Here is a 26,795-nt window from a genome sequence, read left to right as displayed (position 1 = left end):
ATTTTATGCACTGCTTTTTACTTCAGTATATCATGACTGAGACTTTGCAGTAATCCTGGCAGGTTTCTCTTGCTTTGAGAGTATTGTTGAGATATGTATGAGAAAACTTCATTCAGTTTCTTGTGTTGTCAGAAATTAGTTGGTCCTCTTCATGTATGAGAAAATAATCATCCTGAAAATTGTTTTTATTCCTACATGACTTAGCAAAGTAAATTTGAATATGTTTACAAGAATGTAATAAAATAAAATGAGGGGAAGAGAAAGCATTGTGAAGAAGGGAAATAAAGAAAATAAAGTATCATAGAATCATAGAATGGTTTGGGTTGGAAGGGACTTTAAGATCATCCAGTTCCAACTCCCCTGCCATGGGCAGGGCCACCTTCCACTAGACCAGGTTGCCCAGAGCTCCATCCAACCTGATCTTCCAGGGATGGGGCAGTAGAGGATGTTCTTCTTGGTGGGGGACAACTGAATGCTTGGGTAGATCTGTCCTTCACTCCTTTCTATATAGGTTATTCTGGGAATGTTTAGATTGGATATTAAGAAAAAATTCTTCCCTGGGAGGATGGTGAGGCCCTGGCACAGGTTGCCCAGAGAAGCTGTGGCTGCCCCATCCCTGGAAGTGTTGAAGGCCAGGTTGGATGGGGCTCTGAGCAACCTGGGATAGTGGAAGGTGTCCCTGCCCATGGCAGGGGTTTGGAACTGGATGGTCTTTAAGATCCCTTTCCAACCCAACCCATTCTATGATTCCATGGTGTCCATGCCGTCCCTGGTGGCATGACAGCCTGTGTGGTTGTTTGGCCAGAAAATGAGAAGATTCTCTTGCATGTGAGGTGTATAACACTGGGGAGGATTTGTTGGAGTGTTGCCAGGCTTGAAAGAGTGGAAAAGTGGGGTTGATGGAAAAGGGAGTAATGTGCCTTTTCAGATGGTGCACCCCAACAATTACTTTAGGCAAAGGCATTGCACAGACCACCGTGAATGCAAAGGAATAACTGTTTGTCCTTTGACAATGCTGTGGAAAGTGGTGCCCATTCCAGGAACATCCACAAAAGTGGCAGCCTTCTAGAATAGCTTCTGTGGATGAGCATGTATTTCTTCCTTGAAAACCTTGGTTTCTGAGTGAAAGTAGAAACCATTCGGGGATTTTGACAGATTTAAGACCAGCCGGGAACATCCCATTCCTTGGTTGTATGAAGGAAGGGATCACACTGAATTTTCAGTTGTAGATATTCCCCTAGGACAGTGGGGAGATAGGGACGCCTCCACCAGTGCTCCATCACCCATGCACAACATCCAAAAGATGAAAAGGATAGACAAGGTGGCAGCTAAGCTCTGTCTCATTATCCACAGCAAAATGAGAGCCTCGTTATCTCCCAAGACAGAGCATCTCTGCATTGATGCTGTCAGGAGCCACAGCCCAAGGTGCCCCACTTTGGTTCTCATTAGTTGACACATAATGCCCTAGGAGAAACCAACCCTTCAGGAATTAATTTATTTTAATTTTCCAACCTGTCAGTCTTGTTGAAAAGATTTTGCTCACTGCATAGCGAGGTCTCTGTGACAAATTTTGACAAAATACAAGTTCAAGTGTTTTTTGGTTTCACAAGCGCATGAGCTCAGTGAGAAAGAACAGACTGAGATGACAAGGAGAACAGCCAATCCTGTTATATTTGGCTTTCTTATTACTGACTTGCCATGATAAATATGGAAAATTATATTTGGCTAGAAGGAGGCTGAGAAAGGGAACAGATGGCCACCAAAAGAATACTAGAGCAGCTAATAGTCACTGGCATATTTCCGGGGTGAAAATTTAAATCTGAAGCCAAGCAGAAGCATTATCCATTTTTTCCTGATCAGGGCACTGTGTATGGAACTGCTCCTGCTATGCTCTGACTAGATGAAGGTGGGCTTCCTGAAATGCCTTCGTTGAATGGAATAAACAACTTCTATCCTGCAGTTAACAGCTCTTGCAGTTATGCTGACAGAAATAGTTGACAAGGTGGGGAAAATGTTTATGTTTCTACTGTGTTTTGTGTGAGTGAGAGTGTATTTGCTATGGCTTTTTAATGTATTGCACGATTTAACACCTATACTGCATTCTGTCCGTGCATTCTACAGGCTTTATTCAGTTGCGAGAACAGAGAGAAGAGAATACCTGTTTAAATGAGGAGACAATGGAGTCTATATTTTATGTAGTTGTGTATTTAATAATTTCTAAAAGTTTAATGCATTTCTATGGTTTCTATGGTCAACGTAGTACTGAAAAAATCAGCTGATATTTTGGGAATTATGAAAATATATCATGATTTCTGATTTTCCAGAATGCTATATGCTCAGCACCTAAAAGTCCTCATGACTGCAGACTAGGCAGTGAATGAGGACATTGTTCTTTTTGTTTGGTGATAACTGGAATTATCCAGGTGATCCATGATTTGAAGGGCTGGAATAGCAGGAACTGATAGTTTGGAATTGAAGTGCAGCGTTGGAGCTGTGGGACAGGTTGAGTGCCATGGGAGTAGGACAACCAGAATGAAATGGAGTGGAATAGTAACAGTTGCTGCAGTTTTTCTTTGAGGTGCATGTGCCAGAATTAAACCAGTCACAACAGCTCAGCTGTGGACCCTGTACTAGAAGTGCAGGATTTTGCTAAAGTAGCTCTAATGTGTCACCTGGATCAAGACCATGAAATAAGCCACTGTGTGGATTAATTGATCAATCCACCTGCTCCCCATTCAGCCACCAGCAGGCACAGATCAGTTTTTCTACAGAAAAAATCTTATTCTATTTAACTGTTTGGGGGAATTTTATGAGGATTGATCAGTTATTGATTTTAAGATGTTTTGAATAAATTGCTCAAAGAGCAATGGAGAGCTATAAACCCTTAATAACCAGGTTTTGAGAAAGAGAGACAAAAAGAATCACAATTTTCCAGGATAAAAAAGTCATGGCTTTTTTATCCCGGCTGATGGACTGATTTTGCTTTTGCAGTGTGAAAGGAGAAATCAAAATCTTGTTAATCTTTCCCCACTGAATCGAAATCAAATGGATTCCAAATTCTGGCAGCACATCTTGGAGCTTATTCACCTGCTTCCTTAGCTCTTACTGGGCTTTAAAGACATTTGGTGAATTTTTCATGCTTTGTTAGTAAATATAATAATGATTAAAAAATTAACAATATTTTAGTAATGCTTAGCCTTTTAAAAGGAATAAATGCCATTTTGGAGTGAAGATTCTTCTGTACAGGTATGCAAAGTCCATTGTTTCTTTGGGTTTCAGTCATAGCTGTTTCTCTCTAAAATCCTGGCTTTATATTGACTTGTAGTTACAAAAGCATGAAGTAGTTAAAGAAACTGTCTCTAAATGAATTGGGATATTTTCATCAGCTCCAGAAACTGAAAATGAAAGCTAGATGAGAATAAAGTATGGATGAAGTGTGGGGAAAAGTACAACATGCACTAAAATTAATAGCCTTATTAAGAGCTATATTGATATATCTGGTAGAGTTCTGAATGTGCATCCCAGACTCACCTTCACAACATGCAATTCTTACTTGAAATGCAAGAAATGTAGTTTGCATGTGGAGTGTTTTTCTATAAAAATACTCTGGCACTAGGTTTTCCATAGGTCACCTATAGAAATCTTTGTTGTGCTGGGCAAACTGTATTGTGCTCTAGGACATTCACATGTAGGATGTGGAAGTCCAGTGGTTCTCTTCTGGATGTTGGTAGTTCTGGGAATGTTTTGGATCTACAGCATATAATCCCTTACCCCTGGCAAGCTCATCTCCAGTTCCAAAAAAATGGGAATTACTATGTCCTGCAAAGAGAGGTCTTAGTACACATCCCTTTCCTAATATTCTCTGCTTCAGAGATACCCATGACCCTTCCTCTCAAGCTGTACCTAATTAGCATGATAAGGCTCAAAGTTGTTCTCAGTTTGTTCTTAATCCTAAATTTACCCTCGAAGCTTGAGGAAGGACTTATTTATTTGTGTTCAAATGAAAAGAAAGGACACGTGAACATCACAGTTATTCAAAAGGCAGTTTCCAGCTGCTCTGCCCAACTTGAGTAGTGTCTTCATGGTTGATGGTAAGACAGCCAAAGGGCAACATTTCCTTCATGGAGTTTTATCTCCATGTTTAGCTTGGAAATGTCTTCTGAAGGTCTCTAATCCAACCTCATATCCAAGGATGGATGTATTATCCGTCCTGAGCAACCTGCTGGACCGAGTCCAGTGGAGGGATGCCAGGATGATGAGGGATGGAGCACCTCTGCTAGGAGGAAAGACACAGAGAATTGGAATTGTTCAGTTTGGAGAAGAGAAGGCTCCAGGGTGACCTAATTTCAGCTTTTCAGGGCCTGAAGGGAGCCCACAAGAAAGATGGAGAGAGACTATTTCCAAGGGCCTGGAGTGACAGGACAAGGGGAAATGGCTTCAAACTGACAGAGAGGAGGTTTAGACTGGATATTGGGAAGAAATTCTTCCCTGGGAGGGTGGTGACGCCCTGGCACAGGTTGCCCAGAGAAGCTGTGGATGCCTGAACCCTGGGGCTCTGAGCAACCTGGGATAGTGGAAGGTGTCCCTGCCCATGGTAGAGGGTTGGAATGAGATGATCTTTAAGCTCCCTTCCAACCCAAACTCATTCTATAATTTAATGATTCAATGGTTCTATGATTTTATTCCTATCTATATATATAAGAGTGATCCCCTGGCATTGACAGTGGCACTGGATAGGCTAAAAGTCATTGCAAGACTTTATCAGCAGCAGGTCCTCTGCCCATTTAAGAATGTGTGACAGACACAGGCCCTGGAAGGCCTGGCTGTAAAACAAATAAAGAAAAATACCATGCTGCTTTATTCAAGTATTTTCAATCTGCAACTCACATCCACAAGATAATTTTGACTGCATATTTGTTATCTTGAAACTCTAGAGTTCCTCTCTTTCTGAAGAAAATGTTGCTGTTCTACAACTTCTATAGTGGAACTGGTGTGTCTATTTGGATAAAGGTGATTTTTTTTTTCACTATGAGTAGAATGGTGTCTCAAAAGAAACGTGTCTCAAAGCCCAGGGGACAAGAGAGCACTTTTATTAAAACACAGTGGGATTCACTCCAGCCTATAGAGCAGAGCTCCAAACTGCTTTAGCCACAGAGTTTTCAGTATCTAAATTATCACAAGACTTTTCAGTATCTAAATTATCATAAAGATTTCTGCATTTCATTGCAGGTTGCTATTGGACAGAAATGTGCAATGCCACTTATCATGTTTATTAAAAAACTACTGAAAGCACCAGCAAAATCTTAAAAATGCTGAGCTGCTTAGCACTTTCCCCATGGCTTTGTTTTTTTGTATCTGTTGCTAATATTATCTGTCCATTGGAACCAGTGGAGTTTTTCCCATATATTTCAGTAAATTTAAACATTGATTTGTGTTTAAATCACAAGCTGAATCAGTTTAATTCCGCTGTTAACAGTGGATGAGCTCACAGTCTACCTTGTGGGGCAGTTTAAAGTTGTCCTTCCAAGAGGACTCACTGCCAGCTTTTGAGGACGTATTTAGGGATGGGAAGGGCCCCCTTCCCCTTCACTGACCACATGAGCATATCAAGCCTTCTGAGAGGAATAATAACAAAGCAAGCTGTCTCTGCACCTGCCCACAAAACAGCTGCTCAACTGGGAGAGGAATTGTTAGACCATAGTGTGTTTTCAGCAGCTTTTGTGGTCCTCTCTCCTGCACTGGCACAGGCATTGTCACAAAGGAAGGAAACACGGAGACCATACAGAGATTTCATGACATTTTTTTCCAGAACAGTTTTTTATTAAAGCAACACTTCATGTTTGCAGTCTTCCCACGTGGATGCTTTTTCTCAGTCTCAACTGGCTGTTCAAGAGAGAGATCAGTTGGGATCTAGCAGAGTCTTCCATCAGGTATGTGACTCTTCAACTGACTTTAAAAATATCTAAGTGCTTGTTTTCTAAGAAACTCTTTATAATAAAGGAATATGAGCGGAGACAAATCCTCTATTCCCTGCTTTCTTCCATTTCCACTCTATGACTGTCCCAAGTGCCTGCAACTATTTTGGTTTTACTGGGTTCAGTAGCATTTGAGGCATTTCTTCTGCCAAATCACTTTGGTTTCCCGAAGCTTTCAGGAAAAGTCCACCAGGATCTAAGTTCTATGGTTTTAAAGACTTATCCATGGTATTGGAATAAAACACTTTCTCACTGAAGTTGATTGGATTGAGAGCTTTGTTTCTTTGCTTTTTCAGAAAAGATCAAATCTCACCTTTGTTGTCAAAAGCTTGAAAAACCTGTTTCTATCCTTGCCCAATGACAAAAATTTAATAGGTTTATAAGGGTTGTAGCCTCAGCTCTCTGGACCTTGTTCTGCATTTCACAGTGCAGAGTTGATCTACTTCAAATATTTTTTAATCATTTACCAAAGAAGTAGTCTACGTCAAAAATTCTCTTTGCTGCTAAAAGTGGGATTTCTCTGACTTTATATATTCAAGGGTATTAGAGGTTCTAACATTCATGTGCCCTTAAATGACTGGCTTTAAATAATGAGTGGCATAGAAGTGTTTTGCAAACAACAAATGGGAGAGGTTAGGAAGGGCTGATAATTCTGGATTATTCCAATGAATACAAGCACATATGGAGGTGTTCTTGTGAGGAAGCTCATGCCCTAAAATGTGCCGGGCTGCCCAATTGCCCGGACAATCTCTTCCTGCCATTTGGTACAACCGGGAGCTGCCAGAGCACATGTGCTCGTTTCCCCTCTGCCATTAGGTGTCAGGAGCGAACTATTTACGTTTCCCAAGGTTGAAACCCCTCTGCTTTCTGTAGGTGTGACACAGAATTGCTTTACTAGGTCGTTATATAATATTTACTTCTGCTTTCCATTTAGAGGGTCAGCCGTGGTGTTCTCTCCCTCCAACACCTGGACGGTCAAGCAAGGCATGGCTTGGCTGCAGACTCTGCAAACCCTCCCCCCTTTGAGGGCAGCCTGCCTCAAATAGCAAATAAGAGCTTGCAAAGTGTCCTCCCCTCTCTTCAGGTGAGTTATAAAGCTCTTGGACATCTTATGTTGGCCTGGTTAAACAGCCTCTCTCTAAGGACCACTGAGAGTGTCAGTGGCAAAGTGTCACAAGAGTGTTGGTGTGGGGGAAGAGAGAAATCATTTAGTGTCAGTCTTTGCTCCAGTTTCTCTTTTCAGCCATAGTTAAAGAGGGAAAAAAAGAAAGTAAGAACTGTAAACAGTCAACCAGAAAGATCACTTACCAGCATGGCTGTCTATAATGTCAGATATTTTAAAGGACACCCAACAGGAAGGTTTTGAGGTCATCTGCACTTTCATCATTCCTTTTTTCCCCTTGTTTTTCACAAATCTTATGTCCGTCCTGTCTGTACTCTTCTTCCTTTGCTGCTTTTCTCCCCAGCAAATCAGGGACTTGCACTACTCATCATCACTACCTTTTTTACCTTTCTTCTCCAATGGACTCTCTTTGTTAAAAGTTTTGACAGGTTCTATAGGGTTATGATGTGAAGTCTTTTCAAATCTCTTTCACTGGAAGTCCCCACATTAAGCATTTTGTTTGGGAGGTCAAGAGTCTTCTCAAATACTTTGAGTTTCAAATTGGCAGATTGCTCCTATTAAAAATTATTTCATTTGGTTAGGGGCAATTATGTCAATTGTGTCATTGGGCAAAGCTACAAGACACAAACTAGCATAAAGGGGAACAGGTTAGTCTCCAAAATAATTTAAATTTTTTTTAAAGCTTAATTCTGTGGCCTTCCTAAATCAAATCTGCACTCAACTTCTGCAAAACTGAATGATTAACCTTTGCATGCGGAAATGAACCATCCCTCCATTTTATTTGCTGTGAAAAGATTGGAGCCAAGCGTTTTACAGAGGGGATTTTATTATTATTATTCTTTAAATGGAATTTATGGACTTATATAAGAAGTTGTGTAAACACTAGTAAGAAAGCCTTTTTGCTTGGCTTAGAAATGCCAGGGGACAGTAAACATTTTAGTCTGGATGGCATGATTATGTGCTTTCTGTTTTGGAGACCTTCTTTGTTTACCCTTCCTTAGAAATAACACAGCATTCCTGAATTGAGGGAGTGTGTGTTGGAAAGGGGAGAGGGGAGTTTTTAAGGTGCAGCGCAGCAGGATAAAAATACCTGCCTCAGCACAGACCTGAGCTGTCCAAGTGTTGCCCTGCTTTTGTACCAGTTAATACTGAAAAAAAAAGTAGGAAAATTAGAGACAAGTATGGAGAGATGATTTCATTTTGAAACAAACCCATTTTTTGCTTGCACACACTTTTAACTCAAAATTCACCAGCATCAAGATGCACATATCAAAGTGGTACCAGTCAGGACTTCTTGCAAGGACACAGTGGCCCAGGGTTGCCCACTGGTCAGTCCATATCACATCACTTGCGTTCTTGTCTTGCAAACCATGTGCTGGTTATTGAATACGTCTTTTGTACCCTTCTGACACTGAGAGAGACTGATCTTTTTTATCTCCATCCTGTCCCATTTGTATGAGTCATCAGGACTTTCTCAAGGGATGACAAATAGTAAAAAAATTAAGGAATAATTTAGATTGGGAGATATCTAGCCCAACCTCCCACTACAAGCAGAGCAAACTTGGAGAAGGTTCCTGAGGGCCTTGACCAACTTCTCTCTGAATATTTCAAAGGTTGGAGAGTCCGTAGCTTCTCAGAGCAACCTGTTACAATAGTGAACCACTCTCATGGTAAAAAAATATTTCTCCTAATATCTAATTAGCTTTTCCTGTGTGGCAACTTGTATTGGTTAGACACATACCTTGTCCTAGAACTGTGCACCCGAGAAGGGTTTGGCTTTGCTTTCCCTGTACCATCTTGTCAAGTATCTTGACAGCAGTGAGGTCTCTCCTGAAGCTTCCTCTTCTGCAGGGTGGACAGATGTATTTCTTGCGACCTCTCCCTGTACATCCTGTGCTCCAGGCTCCTGACCATCTCCTGAATTCACTCCAGTTGGTCAATGTCTTTCTTGTGCTGGGAAACCCCAGACTAGACACAGTGCTCCCACTGTGGTCTCACAAATGCTGAATAGAGGGGAAGATCACTTCTCCCACCCTGCTGCTGGCTGTTCTCTTGGTTGTATTCAACCTGGAGTCTGTTTGGCCTTCTTTTCTACCTCGTGCTCAGGTTGTTGTCAAGCCCTTCCCTGGAAAACTGCATCAATTCTGTTGCCCACCAGCCTGTCCTGTTGCATGGATGTATTCCTTTCCAGGTGCAGGACTTAGCATTTGTCTTCGTTCAACCTTAGAAAATGCCTGTAGCCCTCTTTTCCAGGCTGCTGAAATCCCTCTGGATGGCAGGCCTGCTATGGTCTGCATATTTGAGAGGGTGAACTCATCCATGGCCCAGGTTATTAATAAAGACACTGCCTTTAGTATTGATCCCTGAGGAATTTCACTACTAACCAATTGCCACTGACCACAGTCCTTGGAACCTGACCTTCCAGCTTATTTTCCATTCACATTATGATCCATTTATCCAGTTCATCTCTCACTTTTCGGGCTTCACATTCACAGTGGAGATGGTGTCACAGGCCCTGCTCAAGTCAAAGCCTACCATGTCCACTGCTTTTCTCCCATTGTCCAAGCCAGTCACTTCATCAGAGAAAACAATCACATTGTTCAGACACCATTTTTTGGCAAATCCATACTGGTTGTTCCAAATCAACTTCCTATCTCTCATTTGGCTGGAGATGGTTTCCAAGAGGAATTGTCCCATAGCCCTCCAAGTGACTGAGGTAAGGGTGACCAGCCTGTTGTTCCCTAAAGTCTTCTTCTTCCCTTTTTTTAAGGTAGGTGTGATGTTTGCCTTTTCCAAATGGTCAGGAACTGCTCCTGGTTGCCAAGGACCTCCAAAGATGATACAGACCTGCCTTGCAATGACACTGGCCAGCCCCTCCCACACCCTCAGGCACATCCCACCTGGTCCTGCAGACATAGGTATGTCCAGCTACTTAAGTGCTCCCTGATTATTTTCCTCCACTTTGTTACACGAACTGCTTCTATACTCAGGGACTTGGGAGGCCAGAGGGCAAAACTTCCCAACGAAAAGCATTGAGTTCTTTTCCAAATCCTTGGTCACTAGGACCCATATTCCACTGGGCAGTGGGTTCACCTTTCCCTAGCCTGTGTTTTTTTGCTGGTGATGTACTGCAATTCCAGCTAAGCTTTGACTTTCCCAATCCCGCCTGCACGTTCAGCTGGTGTCTTTTGCATGTTGCCCAGATAACCCATCCCTGCTCCCACCTTTTTTCTGCTCCTTCCTGTGTTTGCCCTTGGTCAGAAGTTCCCTTTTCATCCCTGCTGGCCTTCAGCAATGTCTGTGCAACTTTCTGCCTGTTAGAATGGACCCTTCTTGTGCTTTGAGGAGATTGACTTTGAAGAGCAATGAGCTCTACTAATTTCCTTTGCCCTCCAGGGCAGTCTTCCACGGGTTTATGATGAGGAGATCCCTGAACAAGCCATAAGGTGCTTTCTTGAAGCACTGGGTTTGTAATTCTGTTTGTCTGTCTCACTTCTCTGATGATTTTAAACTCCACAATCACAAAGTCACCGCAGTCAAAGCTGCCCTTTCCTTGACCTTCACATCCTCAACCAGCTGTTCCTTGGGCGTGAGTAACTTGTCCAGCAGCTCATCTCAGGTCACCTGCATTAAGAACACAGCCCAAAAATCTCCCAGAATGATTTTGTCGCATCAGCAGATACTGGGGTGACTGAATTACCATGTGACCCTTTAGGTTACGATGACTCTTCCCTGCTGTGCCTCATTAAAACCCTCCTTCACTAAGCTAGCAAAGCTCTTTGCAGACACTCTTGCTCTGGTTCATCAGATCAATTCCATTTCTGCTCAGACATTCTTGTTCCTCATCCTGCATCCATAGAATGTATCCATCCATCCTCCCTGTATTTTCAGCCAAGTATGGATCCACTGGATGCATCTCTAGCTGAGTCTTCTCCCTTCAGTGAAGGAATTGAAGAGAACATGGCCTGGACCCCCACATCCAGCATCCTTGTCCCAGACTCTTCTATCTGCTTGTTTAGTGCTCTTTTATCTCCTTCATCTCTTCATGGCTTGATCCTGTAGTCTGTTCTTTGTTTTCCCATTCTGAGAGTCCTGAGAATCTGTGTGTGCTGGGATCTCGGTCACTTGCTGATACAGGTGACATCCGTTTGTCCTTTCTTCTGCAGTTTCTTTCTTCTAGCACTTCTGCCCTCACACATTCTTTTATTTATAGAGATTTATCTTTCCATGGTCCAATACCATCTAGTGCTATTGGCAGAATTCACTCTCTGGGTAAGCAGGACATTCTAGTCCCCAGGCTTGCTTGTTCTGTCTCAGCACAAAATCTGCAGAGAGATTACTCAACAAATTCAAAATAAATATCTTGTATCTTTGTCTTTGGGAATATATATTTTCTAATTTTTTTTTTCTCAGCAGGAAAATGGACCTCAAGGCAATTTTTCCCAATTTAGCCTTCCAGACTGTCTTCCTGAAAGTGACACTAGAGCCCAGACAAAAGCATCAGAACTGGAAAGCACCAGCAACGGGGTCAAACTGCCTATGACAGCTTCAGGTAGAATATAACTGGACATGCTAAAAAAACTGGAGTGACAGGGACTGTGTGCAGTCAGGATACTCAGGGAGTAGAGGTTCCATGAGAAATGGTTACTGGAATGTTTAACAAACAATTTGGAGCACAAGGAATATGGATGGGCTCAGAGACTTCTAAATATGTGCACAACAAGAGAAGGAATAGACTAACACAAATATAGGACAGAATTATGAATTATACAAAAGAACGTATATTTGCGTAAGAGTAGGTCATGGAGGTGACAGCAATATTCTATTACAGTGATAAAACTTTTTCCCACTTGCTGGTAGCTGTGTCCCACTTTATTGGTGTGGGCTAAACTGCATCTTGGGAGTTCTCAGTTCTAGAAAGTTTCTGGCAGAGATAATCTATTTTTAGAAGGAGTCTAAGAAAAAAAAAAGTAGTGGCCTTTTGCTTTGAAATGGTTTAGCAGCCCTGCATTACTGGATGAAGATCTGCCACTGTTTAACAAAACACCCACACATGCATGCAACATGTTGATTTATAATGCTCCTGTCTGAATATATATCCACATTTAAATGATATAAGTGGAGGTGTTAGGGCAGCTGAAATGATTCCATGCAGGAAGAATCAGAAGTAGGAGAAGCAGATTTGGTCTCCATGTAATCCCTAATGCATCTGAACTTGATATTTTTTATCAGAAAAACAAGCACTTGAAAGCTTTAGTAAATTAAACCTTACTGCCAATGACAATCAAACCATTAAAAACATATATTTTTTATGCAAGCTATGAAGCTTGATGAATCTGACAGGCAACAGATGGGATTTTCAAAAACACCTAAGCACATAGCTTCCCTCAGAATCAAGTAGTTTTTACCTAAGCTCTCTAAAAGTCTTGCTGACAAATGAGGAATGCTTTACTAAATGTAATATTTTTAGTAAAAAAACAAATAAAAATTATATGTAAATTTGTACAAAATTGTAGAATGCTTGTTGGAAGGGACCTCTAACAGCTTTTCTCAGCATCCTGCTCAAAGTGGTGTGCTCTGCTGTAAAATGTTCCACTGTAAAAGCAATTTGCAATTGGGTTTCTGACATTTTATTGATTTTTGCTTTTACATTCTTGTTTTCTGATTTAGAAGCCTTGAAAAATTTTAGAAACCAGTTAACAGTCTATGAGCAAAAAGAAATTTTCAATTATACAGAGCTATGGTTTCTTGGCCTGGAAGCTAAAAAGATTGAAGGTTTGCCTGAAACCCAGAATAATAATTGTTATGATGATGAGCATGGTTCCTACTTAAAGGTAAGTGGAAAAATCATGGTTTTTATTTTCAGCTCAATAAGTTTGTAGTGACTGTGTGCCAACTCTTAAGTGTTATATATGAGATAAATGTTGTTTCTAGAAGATAAATGTGAAAAAATCATTACCAATCACTTCAAAGCTCAGAGGAGAATCCACTTTGCATTGGACTATTGGAGCATCACTTGTGATTTTCTCATTAAACCCTTGTTTAATGTAGGCTTTGCTTGCTACTGGTCTATCATCTTTCATAGACAGCAAACTCCCACACACAGGAGCTACTTTTAAAGCCTGATCTTTGCTATGCTGTTTGAATCTGAACCCTTTTCTTTTCTTTTTGAAGGTTTTACATGACCACATTGCCTATCGATACGAAGTGCTGGAGGTCATTGGGAAAGGGTCCTTTGGGCAGGTGGCCAAATGCCTGGATCACAAAACCAATGAATTAGTGGCACTGAAAATAATAAGGAATAAGAAAAGGTGAGGCGTCCGTTGCCTTTAAAGCAGTACAATCATCTGTGTTGTATATAGGCAGTGACAAACCACAACAATGTGGCAAAATCAAACCTCCTATACAACAGGTTTTCATTAAATGCAGTGAGATCAGAGTGAAGAAAAGGCATGTCAGGGACTGAGAATTGGCCTAGACCCAGAGAAGACACAGCCTATGAAAGCAAACACAGTTTTTCCAGGCTTACATGGAGGTTTCTATATCTGTGGCACAGTTCACACTCAGCCAAGGTAACCAGTCCTGAATGACTGAGAGCTGAGAACCTTCACTTCCCCTCAAGACCCCAAAACCACAGGAATATGCTGGAATGCTCCCCTCTCTTACTTTAATGTGAAAAATTCTACACTGTGGATCCTAAGCAACCCCTTCTTCTTATATGGCTGGTCACAAATTTTTTATTGATGTTACCTTGAACCAGAGTCAATGAAGCAGATGAGAATGATGCTGTTGACTCCAGCAACAGAGTTTTAGCTGTTCCATTTTCCCCCTCATTGAACACTAAATGTAAAGACACTCTTCAAAACTGACTGACTGTGCTAGGTGTGAAATATGGCCCTGTTCAAGTAAACAGAAGCGTTCCTATGGACTTTGAAAACACCAGGATTTTACTCTGGATGCTCATTTGAAACTTTTTCACTCAAAGGCTTTTTCAGACCAGTCAAAATAGCAGCCCTTAAGTGTTATGTAAGACTAGGAACCAACAATAATGAGTCAAAATTACAGTAGTTTTCAGGGGTAAATGACACATTTTTAATCATTGTCCCACATGCTGAGTTTACAGTAAGATTGTGGTGTTTGTAACATTTATATTTCTACAAGTACTACACTGAGTTAATGTTATCATTCCTGTGTCACATGGTATTTCAGATTTCACAGCCAGGCTTTGGTGGAAGTGAAGATCCTAGATGCTCTCTTGAAGAAAGACAAAGATGATACTCACAACATCATCCACATGAAGGAATACTTCTACTTTCGCAACCACTTCTGTATTTCCTTTGAACTGCTGGGGTAAAGTACATTTTCCTTTACACAAACCTTACAGAGCATTTTAGACCTTGTGCCTTACAAGCTTTAATTTCTATGTCTTCTTCAGAAGAATTGGCAGCTCTTCATGTTGCAAGAAAGGAATACTGAACACACACTGAGCCTTTTGATCACCCAAGGTGAACTGAAAAAGACTTCACACAGACAGTGACATGATACAATCCCTTATTTTCTGTGCTGTGTATTGAAGTATTCTTCCCTGAAAGACCTCTGAGGAAAAGAGTAAAATGATGAGTTCAGGACTGGTAAACTTCAGGCTATATAAATATGAATAATATCAAATAATTTAAAAATAAAGCTGCTTCTTGCTTTTTGATGAACCTTTGCTGCAAGACACATCTTAGGATGAATTTTGGAGAAATTTTAGAGAAGTCAGGTAATTTTAGTCATCAACCTCGTTGTAATGAGAGAATTAACCTGGAATTATGGAGGTTACCCACAGTTCCCCATCCCTTACAGTAGAGTCCCCATTTCTACACGTGTTACAGCCTTGCTGAAGATTCAGCACCCTATGGATGGCTTGATCTCAAAGAAACCTAAATAATTGTGTTGTTACATGTGAGTCTGTCACTTAGAGACACACAGGGTAAGAGGTGACTCCTCTCCAGAGAAGACACAGACCAGTCTTTTCAGAAAGCTGCTATGGAAACACAGAGGAAAAAACTCATGGGACAGACACTATGTTTAACTCTACAGAGGAGTTGAAGACTGGTTGTCGTAGAAAAATGTTTGTCTGGTAAAATTTTTATTGCCTTAAAACATAGTGAAAAGCCTTTCATTTGTGATCTTCCTTCTCCGTCAAGTCCTGGTAAATTCAGATGCAAAGGAAAGGACCTTGGTTGAGGCCAGTGGACACACAGGCAGGGAAGACAGAAAGCTGCAGTTGTTTATGTCCTTCCAGGCACGTGGGGTCGTGCTGAGGACACCTCCTGAGATCATATTGCTGAGGAAACACTGGTGCATCCCTTTAAGAGCCACCAGCCCTGTGACCATTTCCTCCTCTGAAAAATGATCACAGATTAAGCACTCAGTACTTCATAGAATCATAGAATCCTAGAATGGTTTGAATTGGAAGGGACTTAAAAGATCATCTTGTTCCAACCCCCCTGCCACAGGCAGGACACCTTCCACTAGCCCAGGTTGCTCAGAGCCCCATCCAACCTGGCCTTGGACACTGCCAGGGATGGGGCAGCCACAGCTTCTCTGGGCAACCTGAGCCAGGGCCTCCCCACCCTCCCAGGGAAGACTTTCTTCCTAATAGCCAATCTAAACCTCCTTTCTGTCAGTTTGAAGCTATTCCCCCTTGTCCTGTCACTCCAGGCCCTTGTGCATTCACATGCTGGCAGAAGTCAGCAACCTCATTTAAAGCCCCTCTGGAAGGAGCTAAGACATGAGGGTCACAGGAGGCATAGAAAAACCTAAAGAGACCTGAATTTATGGAGGAGTCTATCTAGAAATATCTACTGCTGATTAAAGATCTTTAGAGAAAGATGATTTACACAAGGTACCACAGCAAAGAGAAATGAGGGTGAAAGGAGACTGAAGAAAATTTATTTCAGTTCCTGAATGGTGATTGTTCTTGGTGAAGATCAGCACAGCTGCATAACATAGCACAGAGTTTAGCAAGCAGGCAAGTTCACTGATAGTACGTCTTCAGATGTGGGAGATGTTTGTGCATATTACATGCAGAACACATTCTCCAGGAGGAAAATAGTTGTAATTTTCTTCTTCATGAGTCCTCCCTCATGTAAGAAGAAAAGCTAAATACCCTCTATGCAGTGGAAACTAATCATGCCTTAAAAATAAATTCCCCCAATCTCTTTTCTGCCTTCTGTCTTTTGCTTCCTCCATCTCCACAGAATAAATTTGTATGAGCTGATCAAAAAGAACAACTTCCAAGGTTTCAGTCTGTCTTTAATCCGACACTTCACTCGGGGTGTGCTGAGATGTTTACAAGTGCTCTACCAGGAAAGAATCATTCACTGTGATCTGAAGCCTGTAAGTACAAGCATTTCATAACCTGTTCTTCTGTACAGAATACATTAGTTCATCTTATTTTTTTTTTTAATTGAAGGAACTCTAAGAAGAATCCATAAAAGCTGGCGGGATATTTGTATAGAAGCTATAATTTATTAGTGTTAGTATTATTACTACAGTCAGCTGATTTTTTCCATTGATTCAGTTCATTCACTGAAGTATTAGACAAGATTGTTTGGTAGCCAAAATGTATGCAAATATGAATCCAATTCAGGTAATGACATTTTGCTTAGAGAAAAAAAAATACTTGTAAAATTAAGTGGTTTGTTATGAGGGACTTTGTAATGTTAATATTCACAAGGCAGCCTGTTATCCTGTAAAGTCTATTTAATTTCATATGCCTAACTATAAAATTAAGTAGCCTAGTAAATGACAAAGGAATTCTGTAGAACAGTATTTAGGGTGCCTACCTGCTTCTGGAGGAACATCTGCCATCCAAATTCTGCAGCTGGAGTATTCCTGCTACATGAAGCATTTCCATTCTCCTTAAGCCCCAACCTTAAACTTTTGCAATTTTCTGAGATTCTCAAAGTATTTTAACTTTATTTTCATTTCAGATAAATATTTCTCTTTATTTCTTTTTCAAAAGGACAAGTGAACCACTAAATCAATAAGCAAGTTCTGAAATAAAAATGCAAAGGATGAAATTCTGTTCTCACTTTGCTTAACGTATCTGAATTTAGAATTCTGACAAGTCACATACTGTCTGTACCCATTGTCTTGCCAATATCTTTGCCAGATCAATCTGCAGTGAGGAGTGAGGGTTGCAAGATAACTGAAGTATCTGAATCAGAAACAATTAACCCAATGGAAATGTGTTTCCAGGTGGCCACTGAGAAGGACTGAGATCAGCAACATCAATTAGTGTAGTCTGTATTTAAACAGAGTAACATTAGTGAAAATTTAGCGAGTTAAATAAAAGAGAATCTTGTTGTCACTCAACAATTGTACAGTTTTAAGAATTTAATTTATGTTGCCTGAAGCTCACATCTGTTATCCCATCTGCCTCCTGTGATATTTCACAACACAAGGTAGAATATGGAGTTTCTCTGGATTTAAAGCTAACTAATGACTGCTTCCAAAGCCTGGCTTTCCAGCTGATCAGCTCCCTGGCATTGTGAGGGATTCAATAATAGAGACAGAGTCCTACCATGAGCACGAAGGGATATTTATCTGCAGAAGGGGGATGCACCAAGAACCAAGAGCATCGGAGTGGTGGAATTCAGTCCTTGCCTTGACTTTCATCATTAGCAGCTTCTCCTTCCTGGCACATATCCTTTTGAGTTAATTAGCCAAGAAACTATTTTGTCATTATTTGGCACCCACCTGGGAACTGTTCAGGCCTTCAAAGCTTTGACATATAATCATTATAAAGGTTGATAAAGGCAGCCATCTCTCTTCTGACAAGTGGAGAAGAATATACGATCAGAAGGGAAATCAAAGGAAATCCTTGATATAGATAGATTTTTTCAATTAGGTTAAAATTCAACTCTGCAGGAGGAAGCTAATAGGTTATGTTTGCTCATCAGTGCAAATATTCTCGAGTTAGTGATTTGCATTGCTTATTTTCCAGTGTTCACTGACTTAATATGGTGTTAAAACCCTCTTTTCCCTGTGATTTTATTTTTAGGAGAACATTCTATTATACCACAACGGCCAAGGTTCAGTTAAAGTTATTGATTTTGGATCAAGCTGCTATGAAGACCAAAGAGGTTTGCAGAAAAGTCAAGTTGATGTAATTTTCTTAATAAGCTTTCTCAATTTTAAATGATGTAGTTAAATTTATATTTGCTTGGGCTAATATATTGACCTATGCCCCTAATTAGAACCTAATGAATTGGTGGTTAAGCCACTGGTGGTGGAATAAATACTGGTAGGAGACAAAAAAGACATTACCCTGCTTTTTCTTTGTCCCAAACCTGATCAGCTCCTCTACTCCTTTTGAAATCAGAATTGCACTTGCAAGAGTGGTTACTGAAACAGACCTATGATGATAATCCAAATATTTCACTTAACAGAAGTTTGTGAAGTACAGAGAGTCTTTCTCAGTGAGATGGTTAAATTTTAATTGGTACTTTTAATATGAATACAACAGGGAGGGCAATGGGAACTGTGCTTTTAATTTAGAAAGTCTAAATTCAGTTTTGGTTTTTTTTCTATCAAAGATTTGAGTAGAATGAGCAGGAGTTAACAAGAGCTAAATCTGAAAAAGGAAATGAATGTATAAAATTAACCTAATAATAAATCTCAACAGATTTACAATAGACATATTTGATTTACAATAAACACCTTGTAAAGTAAGAATGATATCATCATCAGGAAGAGAAGTAATACAATAAATAGCAAATGAAACAAAAAAAACCAAAACCCAAGAAGGAAATCTGCATTGCATTTTATTAACTTAGAAAAACAAAACTAGTTTTAAATGGCTTAATTTTTTTCCTATGAAAGACTGATATTTAAGCTAAGCCAAACCTGCTAATCTATATTTTGGGATTCAGACTTTTAGATTTACATCCCAGTTTTGTAGGAGGGTGTAATCCATTTAGGTTTGCCGATGTTTGAGAAGAATGTAGTCTGAGACACAACCTGGAATATTTGCAGAAAGTAACAAACTGAAACACGAAATAAGTGAAAGATGGAGAATGACTGAGGAGACTCTCAGCTGAAAAAAGAAAGGCAGGAATATAAACAAAGTGACCCTTAGAGAGATAGGAATAAGAAAATAACAAAGTTTATACGCTGTAATCATGTTCAGTTGTCTGAATGTCGAGACGTAGAAGAATTAGTCTACTCTCTCCAGTGAGTCTCAGTCTTGGAATGAGATCCTTTGGGGCTATAATATATTAATAGGGAAATCAGAAGGCAGTAGAAGATAGGTCCTACTGTCAGTGAAACCAATATTTCCTGCAGTGATAATGAAGACCTGTTGATTGATGCAAGGGGAAGACTTTCAAACAAGAAAGTGAACATGGAGCGAGCTGAATCATAGCATTATCAGAACAATTCCCAGATAGAACAGTGGAAAGCAAATCACCCATTAATTTTAGGATGGGATTAGAACAAGTTTTCAGAGCCTCTGTGAGCAATCCCTGGATAGAGCAGAGATATGATGCCTGAACATGTATTTCACTCTTCTGTGAAATCTGGAATCCACATTTCAATCCAAATTATGACATTTTGCTTCTTGTCCAATCTTCTGTTTTGATCCAGTGTACACCTATGTCCAGAGCCGGTTTTATCGCTCGCCTGAAGTGATTCTTGGTCATCCTTATGCTATGGCTGTTGATATGTGGAGCTTAGGCTGTATCATAGCAGAGCTTTACACAGGCTACCCACTGTTTCCAGGGGAAAATGAGGTTGACCAGCTTGCCTGCATCATGGAGGTAACTTTTGGGACTGTCTTTTGATTTGCATACTCATTTGGTAAACTGCAATGCCAGCAACAAAGAGAAATCTCAAGAGATAATGAAATATTGCTGTGGCCTGGCCTTTCGGAGGGAGGTTTAATGCAGCCAGCTGGCTCTTTGAGAGGATGGGATCTAGCACAAAACTGTGATTTATTGGAACATTTCATGTGCCAAACACTGCTTTGTACACTCACTGTCTTGCTTCTGAAGAAAACATACTTTAATTCTGGACAGAGAAATTAGGACAGAATAAACATATCTAAGGTGAAGGAAAACCCATCCAAATTATTACAGGCCACTCTTCTCATAGAAATCAGATATGTGCTAGTCAAATCAGATGTCTTTAGTCCGAAGTCCTGCTGAGAGAGATTTTTACTAGCAGTTGAGCAGTCAGCTGTGGCTCTGACTAGTAAACCTTGAAAACCTCAAAGCCTCGAGTGTAAACACGCTGGGTGACCAGCACAACTGCTGCTCTACTCTCCTGGTGGAAAAACTGTTTCCTAATAGCCATTCTGCACTTCTCAAGCCACAGTTTGTGGCTGTTGCACCTTATATTGTCTGAAACTACCAAAGAGTTTGGCTCTATCATTTTCTGTAAATGTTTTCAAAGAGTTTTAAGAATGTACTGTGACATTTCCTGCCTCAGATCACCTACACAGCACAAATGTTAGAATGGGTGCAAAACTACCCATGAAAGCAAGTTATTTAGTTACTCCATATGAATCCCTAAACTACAGCCTGATGTGGAACTCAGCCCCAAAGTCTGATCCTTCTGGTGACACTTAGTTTGTACAAGTGTTTTCAAAGGCAGCATCTCTCCACATGGCCTGCTACTGCAGTTGCCACCAACAGAGATGTTTGTGGCACTGAAGATCCCAGTGTCATCATTTATAAGATCATAGAATCACTGAATCATTAAGGTTGGAAAAGACCTCCAAGGTCATCGAATCCAACCTTTGTGCAGTTGCCATCTTGTCAACTAGACCAGAGCACTGAGCGTCACTTCCAGTTGTTTCTTGAACACTTCCAGGGATGGGGACTCCACCACCTCCCTGGACAGCCCCTTCTAATGCTAGACAACCTTTTCAGTGAAGAAATTCTTCCTGATGTCCAACCTGAACCTCCCCTGCTGCAGCTTGAGGCCATTTCCTCTTGTCCTGTCCCTTGTTCCCTGGGAGCAGAGCCAGACCCCCACGTGGCTACAGCCTCCTGTCAGGGAGTTGTTAAGAGTGAGAAGGTCTCCCCTGAGCCTCCTTTTCTCCAGGTTAAAGATCCCCAGCTCCCTCAGCTTGTTCTCATAGGACTGACTCTCCAGATCCTTCCCCAGCTCCACTCCCTTCTCTGGACACACTCCAGACCCTCAATGTCTTTCGTGCAGTGAGGGGCCCAAAACTGGACAGAGGATTTAAAGTGTGGCCTCACCAGTACTCAGTAGAGGGGGACAATCACTGCCCTGGTCCTGCTATTTTTGATACAAAGATATGTACAGACAGGACTGAGGAATCCCTTAATTCCTTCCACAATAAATGGCACAAGAGGAAATGTTTTGTAGACATTTCACAGTCAACTGAGACGTTCAACTTCTTTCTATAAGACGGGTAAAATACCACATCTCACCTGATGGTTTTTCAGTATCTTTATTAAATGAGGAGTAACTCTGTGAATTCATTTTCTGTGTTGAAGGTACTGGGTCTTCCACCAGATGATTTGATTCAGGCTTCGTCAAGGAAGCGAACATTCTTTGGTAATTGCTTCTGATTGTTTGTCCTTGCTGGATCCCTCCTTGCTAATTAATCACTGGTTGATAGCACTGACAGAGAGCAGGGCCAGAGACCCTCTGCTATTTCTTAGCTGATTAAAAACTCTTTCAGGAAGGGGTATTGAGGAGAAGCAAAAAGGTATCATGAGGCCTACAAATGAACCTGGTGCTGTGCTCTTCAAGTCTTATGGGCCTCTAATTGCCAAGGTGATAGGGAAGGGATTGGGAGATCCATTCCAGTTGTACTCTTTAAAAATATTGTTGTTAAAAGTGGGCTTTGGGAACTTATTTATGTTGTTCGTTCCTCTGTGTATAATTTGGGTTTGGAAATTGCACAAAATAAACAAAGCAGCGAAGTGTAGGATGAAGTCCCCAGGATGTGACCAATACTGTTTGCCACAATGCTGGCAGACTATCAATCCAACAGGGAAAAACTTAGTGGGATGGATATGGATACTGGTTTTGGAACTCTTTTAAACATTTAGAGAGGATTTTTATCGTAATTTATTTGAGCATGTCTTTAATTTTTTAAGATTCCAAAGGTTTTCCTAAATCCGTCACTAACAGCAAGGGAAAAAAGAGATGTCCAGACTCCAAGGATCTAAGCACAGTGCTGAAAACCCACGATTCTGGTTTCTTGGACTTCCTGAAAGGATGCCTAATGTGAGTTCATACGATGTGAAACAGGCTAGTTTTAACTTTGCTTTCATTCTCTTGTACCTTAAAAATCTTTGTATCTCTTGGGGTGTGGTGTTTTTTGGTTTTGTTGTGTTTTTTTTCTTTTTTTTTTTTTCTGTGGAGTGTTTTTGTTTCTAGTTTGTTTTATTTCGTTTCACTTTCCATATAGTAGCGCTTGTATATCCATTATTATTCACAGTTCATTGCAAATTATTGCACAGAAGGATATATTGGATTAAACCAAAGTATGAAAGAAACCTGACATGCAATCATAGACTCAGAGAATGGTTTGGGTTGGAAGGGACCTTAAAGATCATCCCATTCCAACCCCCCTGCCATGGGCAGGGACACCTTCCACTATCCCAGGTTGCTCAAAGCCCTGTCCAACCTGGGGCTGTGAAACAAAACATCGTCATACCTAAAAGCAGATCATCTTCTGATGCTGGAGACTAAACTCTAAAAGCAATGCTATTTATCCATTGAGGCCTTTGTTTTAAATCCTTTCTGTTTTATTAGATAAAGGTGTATCCAGATAACACAGATAATGGCAATGCAGTGGCCCAAGGCAGTGTGTATCTGGAGATCAGTCTGGCTTTGTACTTAAATCTAACTCCTGCGCCAGTGGGAAGAAAGTCTTCCAACTTCCTCCAGCATGAATTATATTTGGTGCTGATTTAGCTGGTTTTGACTGGATTTTCTGTGCTAAGCCTTGGAAATGGCAGTGACACACTGTGGTATATGTATGAAAACAGCTCTTCTTTGAACATATTCTCACAAAGATCCTGTGTCAGGTTCACCTGGGTGAGATGAGACTCTTTTTAGTTCCAATACACTCTATGTCTTCCCCTTAGCCAAGGATAAAAAGGCAGAGTACACTCAGCCACGCCTCCACCCCATATGGTCCCATATATTTTCTAGTGTTACCTGGAACTTATGCAAGGTTAATATTTTATGTCTGCTTTAGCACTTGTTTTAAGTTTCTTTCAGCAGTTCAGTAGCACTTCCCTAAAGAAATCCTAAAGAAACTGCCAACTTGTGGTTACATGGGGGAAAAGATCATCCTACTCTGTTTCACAGGAAGGTTGCTTTTAATGTTCTCAGTTTGCTGCGTCTCTATGAATCACTGATCCATTTTGGTTTGCTAGCTGAATCAGAGAGTTTAGAAAATAACTTTAGTGAAGCAAAAAACCAAACCTCTAACAGGTAATTTTGGGTCCCTACCCTAATAACACTGCATATTAAAAATGGTTTGATGCTGCAGAGGGTTTGATCAGCAAAGCACACAGCACTGAAGTAAGTAAGTTTTGAAGAATGGAGAAGATCATATAAGGTTTTTCCTTGTTTTCAGTATTATTTTGTTTCATGAAATGCCCTCATGACCAGACTTCCGGAAGACAAGACTGAATCTTCTAGCTTAAACTAATTTTCAGTTAGAAATGGTTCAATAACTATTTGTCTGCCATGGATTGAAGGTGGGAACCTGCCCTGCGCATGACCCCCGACGAAGCAATGAAACATTCCTGGATCCAGGAACCAAAAATACACCGAGCAAAGCAGAAAACACAGACCTTGAGGATACTGAGTGATGGCTCTTTCTCCGCACCAGAAAAGAAAAAGGAGACTATTCGTAAGCATGTTCTACCTGGAGAACTAAGCGCATTTATATCAGTGTTTGGGATTGCCTTGTATTTGGTATCATCTGTTAAATGAGGTGATCATGGATGGTCACTGAAATATGGTGGGTGAAGGCCCTATTTCTCACTTGTGTAGAGCTGCATTCCAGATGTTTTAGAGCAGCTGCCAACAAGAAGGCTGGAAGTGCTAAAGATCCACCTTTTACTTGCTGAGAGCAAAATACTTATGGTATCTGACATCACACCGTAGTGTATTTCACTTCCAGGCAAAAGAATGCATCAATAGGGGTTTTAAGATACCAAGGAAAATTTCCACCTGATTTGTTGTGAATTTGTATCAATCGTGTTTTTTAAGAGTCTGCAGTCTTACCCTATCCTTTTATTTGGTTTTGTTGTTTTTTTTTATTGCAGAGAATATCTGGGAAGATCCATCTGATCAAGTGGAAAATGAACTGGCAGAAAGACTGACTCCCTTCACAGACACAAGAGAAAGTGATGTGCAGAACACCAGGAAGTATGTTATTCCAGAGAAATATTTGGAAAACCAAATGGAAAGGCCTGTTCCATATGATCAAGCCGAAGACAGTGGTGAAACAGCTCTTCCAAAAACTTCTTTTTTTTTCCCACCAATTAAGTAGTGCACAGCACAAGCTATGACTGGCTCAGTTGCATACCTAGTATATTTTGTAGGTATTATTTGTACTCAGGAATATAAGCTATATCTCTCTGTACATGGGCTGTGCACATTGTAAGTATATTTAATGTTCTTTTTAGCCTGAAATCATCCAGCCAACCAAAACAGAATTTGAAAACCATTCCTTTTCCTCATCTACATTCTTGTGATCAGAGATTCTTCACAACTAGCAGCAATAAAATGGAGACTGTAGAGGTGGAGAGTGGCTTATTCTTGGTATTGTAACAGACTTTTTGAATTTTATATTTTCCTGGATCTAAAAGAACAAATGTGTTGACTGGAGAATCTGAATCCTTTCACTTACATCAGCATAAATCAGGAATAATTAATGGATAGATTATTGGATTTACTTACATATAAAATATAAGAGAAATCAAACCCAGCATATTCACTTTCCTCCTTCTCTATCTTCCTCTTTTCTATACTGCAGCTACTGCTTGGAAACCATTTGTCACACCTTCCTAGCAAATTTAGAAATGCAAATTTAGCTCCTTAGCAGCAACAAAGTGATAATCTGAGCCCATTTATGCAGGGACTCCACTCAGTATTCATTCAGTCAACAAGAAGAATGGATTAAAGCAAGATTTGGGGAAATTGTCCTTCATAGGAAGTTTAACTTCATACTTTGAAAATGAAAAACTCAAACCAGATTTCTATGATCCCTATGACTTATCTGTTTAATTAATTTAAACATTTTGCTCTTTGAACAGTAGGCTGTCTTTTCATTGCATTTGTAAAGCACCCACCTCATTACAACTCCTATATTTACTGTAGCTTACAGATAGTACTGCCATTTAAATGGAGATGATGAGAAAATTGCCCTACCAAATGCAGCTGCCACTTCAGCAGTGACATTGCAGTGATCCCAAGAGAAATAAGTGTTGGTAGTGAAACATGAGCCAGGCCCAAAAGAGTTAACTGAGATATCTTGGCCTGCTAAGAAACCTCAATACCTGTTTTGCTAGAAGAACATGTTAGGAACGCTGGTTAATATCATGTTCTGTTCTGCTCACTGGACCAAAGGCCTTATTATAGAAAGAATAGGAGTAGTACACACACATAGTAATAAATTAGGTAAACTAGATGTTTGAATAAGATCTAGAAGGCCCAGAGCCAGGATTTTGCAAGCTTGAAGAATTCAGGTCACCTAATTGAAGAGGTCAAATTGAGGAAGATGTCCATGGCAACCACCAGAGGGACGAAGGCTTGAGGAGAAGACCCCCACAGTAGAAGACTGCGCATGTTTGGAAAGACTCCGCCCAGAGACCAGCCTACTTATTAATATGTATAATAAATGATGTAACCATGTATCTAAAGTGTATAAAATGGCTTAGTTTTGCACTTGCAAGTCGAGCAAGTTTGTCCAGCGTGAGCTGGCTTGCTTCCAACGTTGAATAAACAAATACCTTGCTGCTTAAAGATAAAAAGTCTCTGAGCAGTTTCTCGGACCGATTTTTCAGATTCAGTAGGTGTTTGGAGTCACCATAAGAATAAACTCCCACAGGCTCTTTGAGCAAAAGGAAAACCCAAAGGATTTGGAAATGGTCCTCAAACACTTCTAATGTAACAGGAGTAAACAAATCATCTGGCGGGGTGAGAGGTGACAGCACAACCAAAAGCCATTACTGACAAGCAGGCCAGCTTACAGTGCCAGAATTATCTGTAGCTCTGTCTTCCTTTGCAGCTGAACCCTCCTGGAAACTATAAAATACTCCCATTCTTCACCAGAATGGTGTACTGGGAAAAGTGAGTTCTGTGATGCAGCGTGTTTTGGCACAGTATAGCCGCGGTGGGTGTACTGCAAAGTGTGGACAGAACCCTCATCACATTTCAAAGGGAGTCCCACCCCTGGTGGGGGCTGAATGAAGGCATCAGATGCGTCATCAGGCTTAGGGAATATTCAGATAGAGTTTTGCAGATATTTGGAAAACACTTTATTTGCAAGTAACACAGAAGACAAGAAGCAAGAGGTTTACGATTAATTGCAAGGGTTCAATGTGGGATAAGAAAATAAGAATACTGATCCTAATATCAAATAACATAAAAAGTCAGATTCTTAGCCACTTGGAAGTATAATTTGTACTGTTTTGGTTCGGTGC

General features: G+C 40.6%; 1 protein-coding gene across 2 annotated transcripts; it reads left to right on the top strand.

Annotated features, from left to right (window-relative positions):
* The first annotated feature begins 1,656 nt into the window (after nt 1-1,656).
* Nucleotides 1,657-25,353, top strand: DYRK4 (dual specificity tyrosine phosphorylation regulated kinase 4). 2 transcript variants are annotated; one of them, XM_027701144.1, is made up of 14 exons: nt 1,657-2,002; nt 5,847-5,930; nt 6,910-7,059; nt 11,515-11,650; nt 12,769-12,932; nt 13,273-13,409; nt 14,308-14,448; nt 16,344-16,482; nt 18,152-18,233; nt 19,735-19,907; nt 21,615-21,675; nt 22,224-22,353; nt 23,841-23,995; nt 24,414-25,353. In XM_027701144.1, the coding sequence occupies exons 1-14, from the start codon at nt 1,979-1,981 to the stop codon at nt 24,638-24,640; spliced, it is 1,803 nt and encodes a 600-aa protein (XP_027556945.1). In that variant the 5' UTR covers nt 1,657-1,978; the 3' UTR covers nt 24,641-25,353. The 2 variants fall into 2 exon arrangements, with proteins under 2 accessions (XP_027556945.1, XP_027556944.1); XM_027701143.1 differs by having other exon boundaries at nt 1,658-2,002; nt 11,512-11,650.
* Nucleotides 25,354-26,795: the final 1,442 nt, after the last annotated feature.

This window comes from Neopelma chrysocephalum, unplaced genomic scaffold, assembly GCF_003984885.1.
Source record: "Neopelma chrysocephalum unplaced genomic scaffold, ASM398488v2 Primary Assembly neopelma1_149, whole genome shotgun sequence".
NCBI classification, from domain to species: domain Eukaryota; kingdom Metazoa; phylum Chordata; class Aves; order Passeriformes; family Pipridae; genus Neopelma; species Neopelma chrysocephalum.
This window is presented reverse-complemented; position numbering and strand designations above follow the sequence as displayed.

Bases quoted from the DNA above. Each gene is read 5' to 3' on its own strand.
- DYRK4 (XM_027701143.1), top strand. From the start codon at position 1,979: ATGCTGACAGAAATAGTTGACAAG. The intron at 18,234-19,734 runs GTTTGCAGAAAA...GTTTTGATCCAG, and splicing joins CTGCTATGAAGACCAAAGAG to TGTACACCTATGTCCAGAGC. The intron at 23,996-24,413 runs GTAAGCATGTTC...TTTTTATTGCAG, and splicing joins AAAGAAAAAGGAGACTATTC to AGAATATCTGGGAAGATCCA.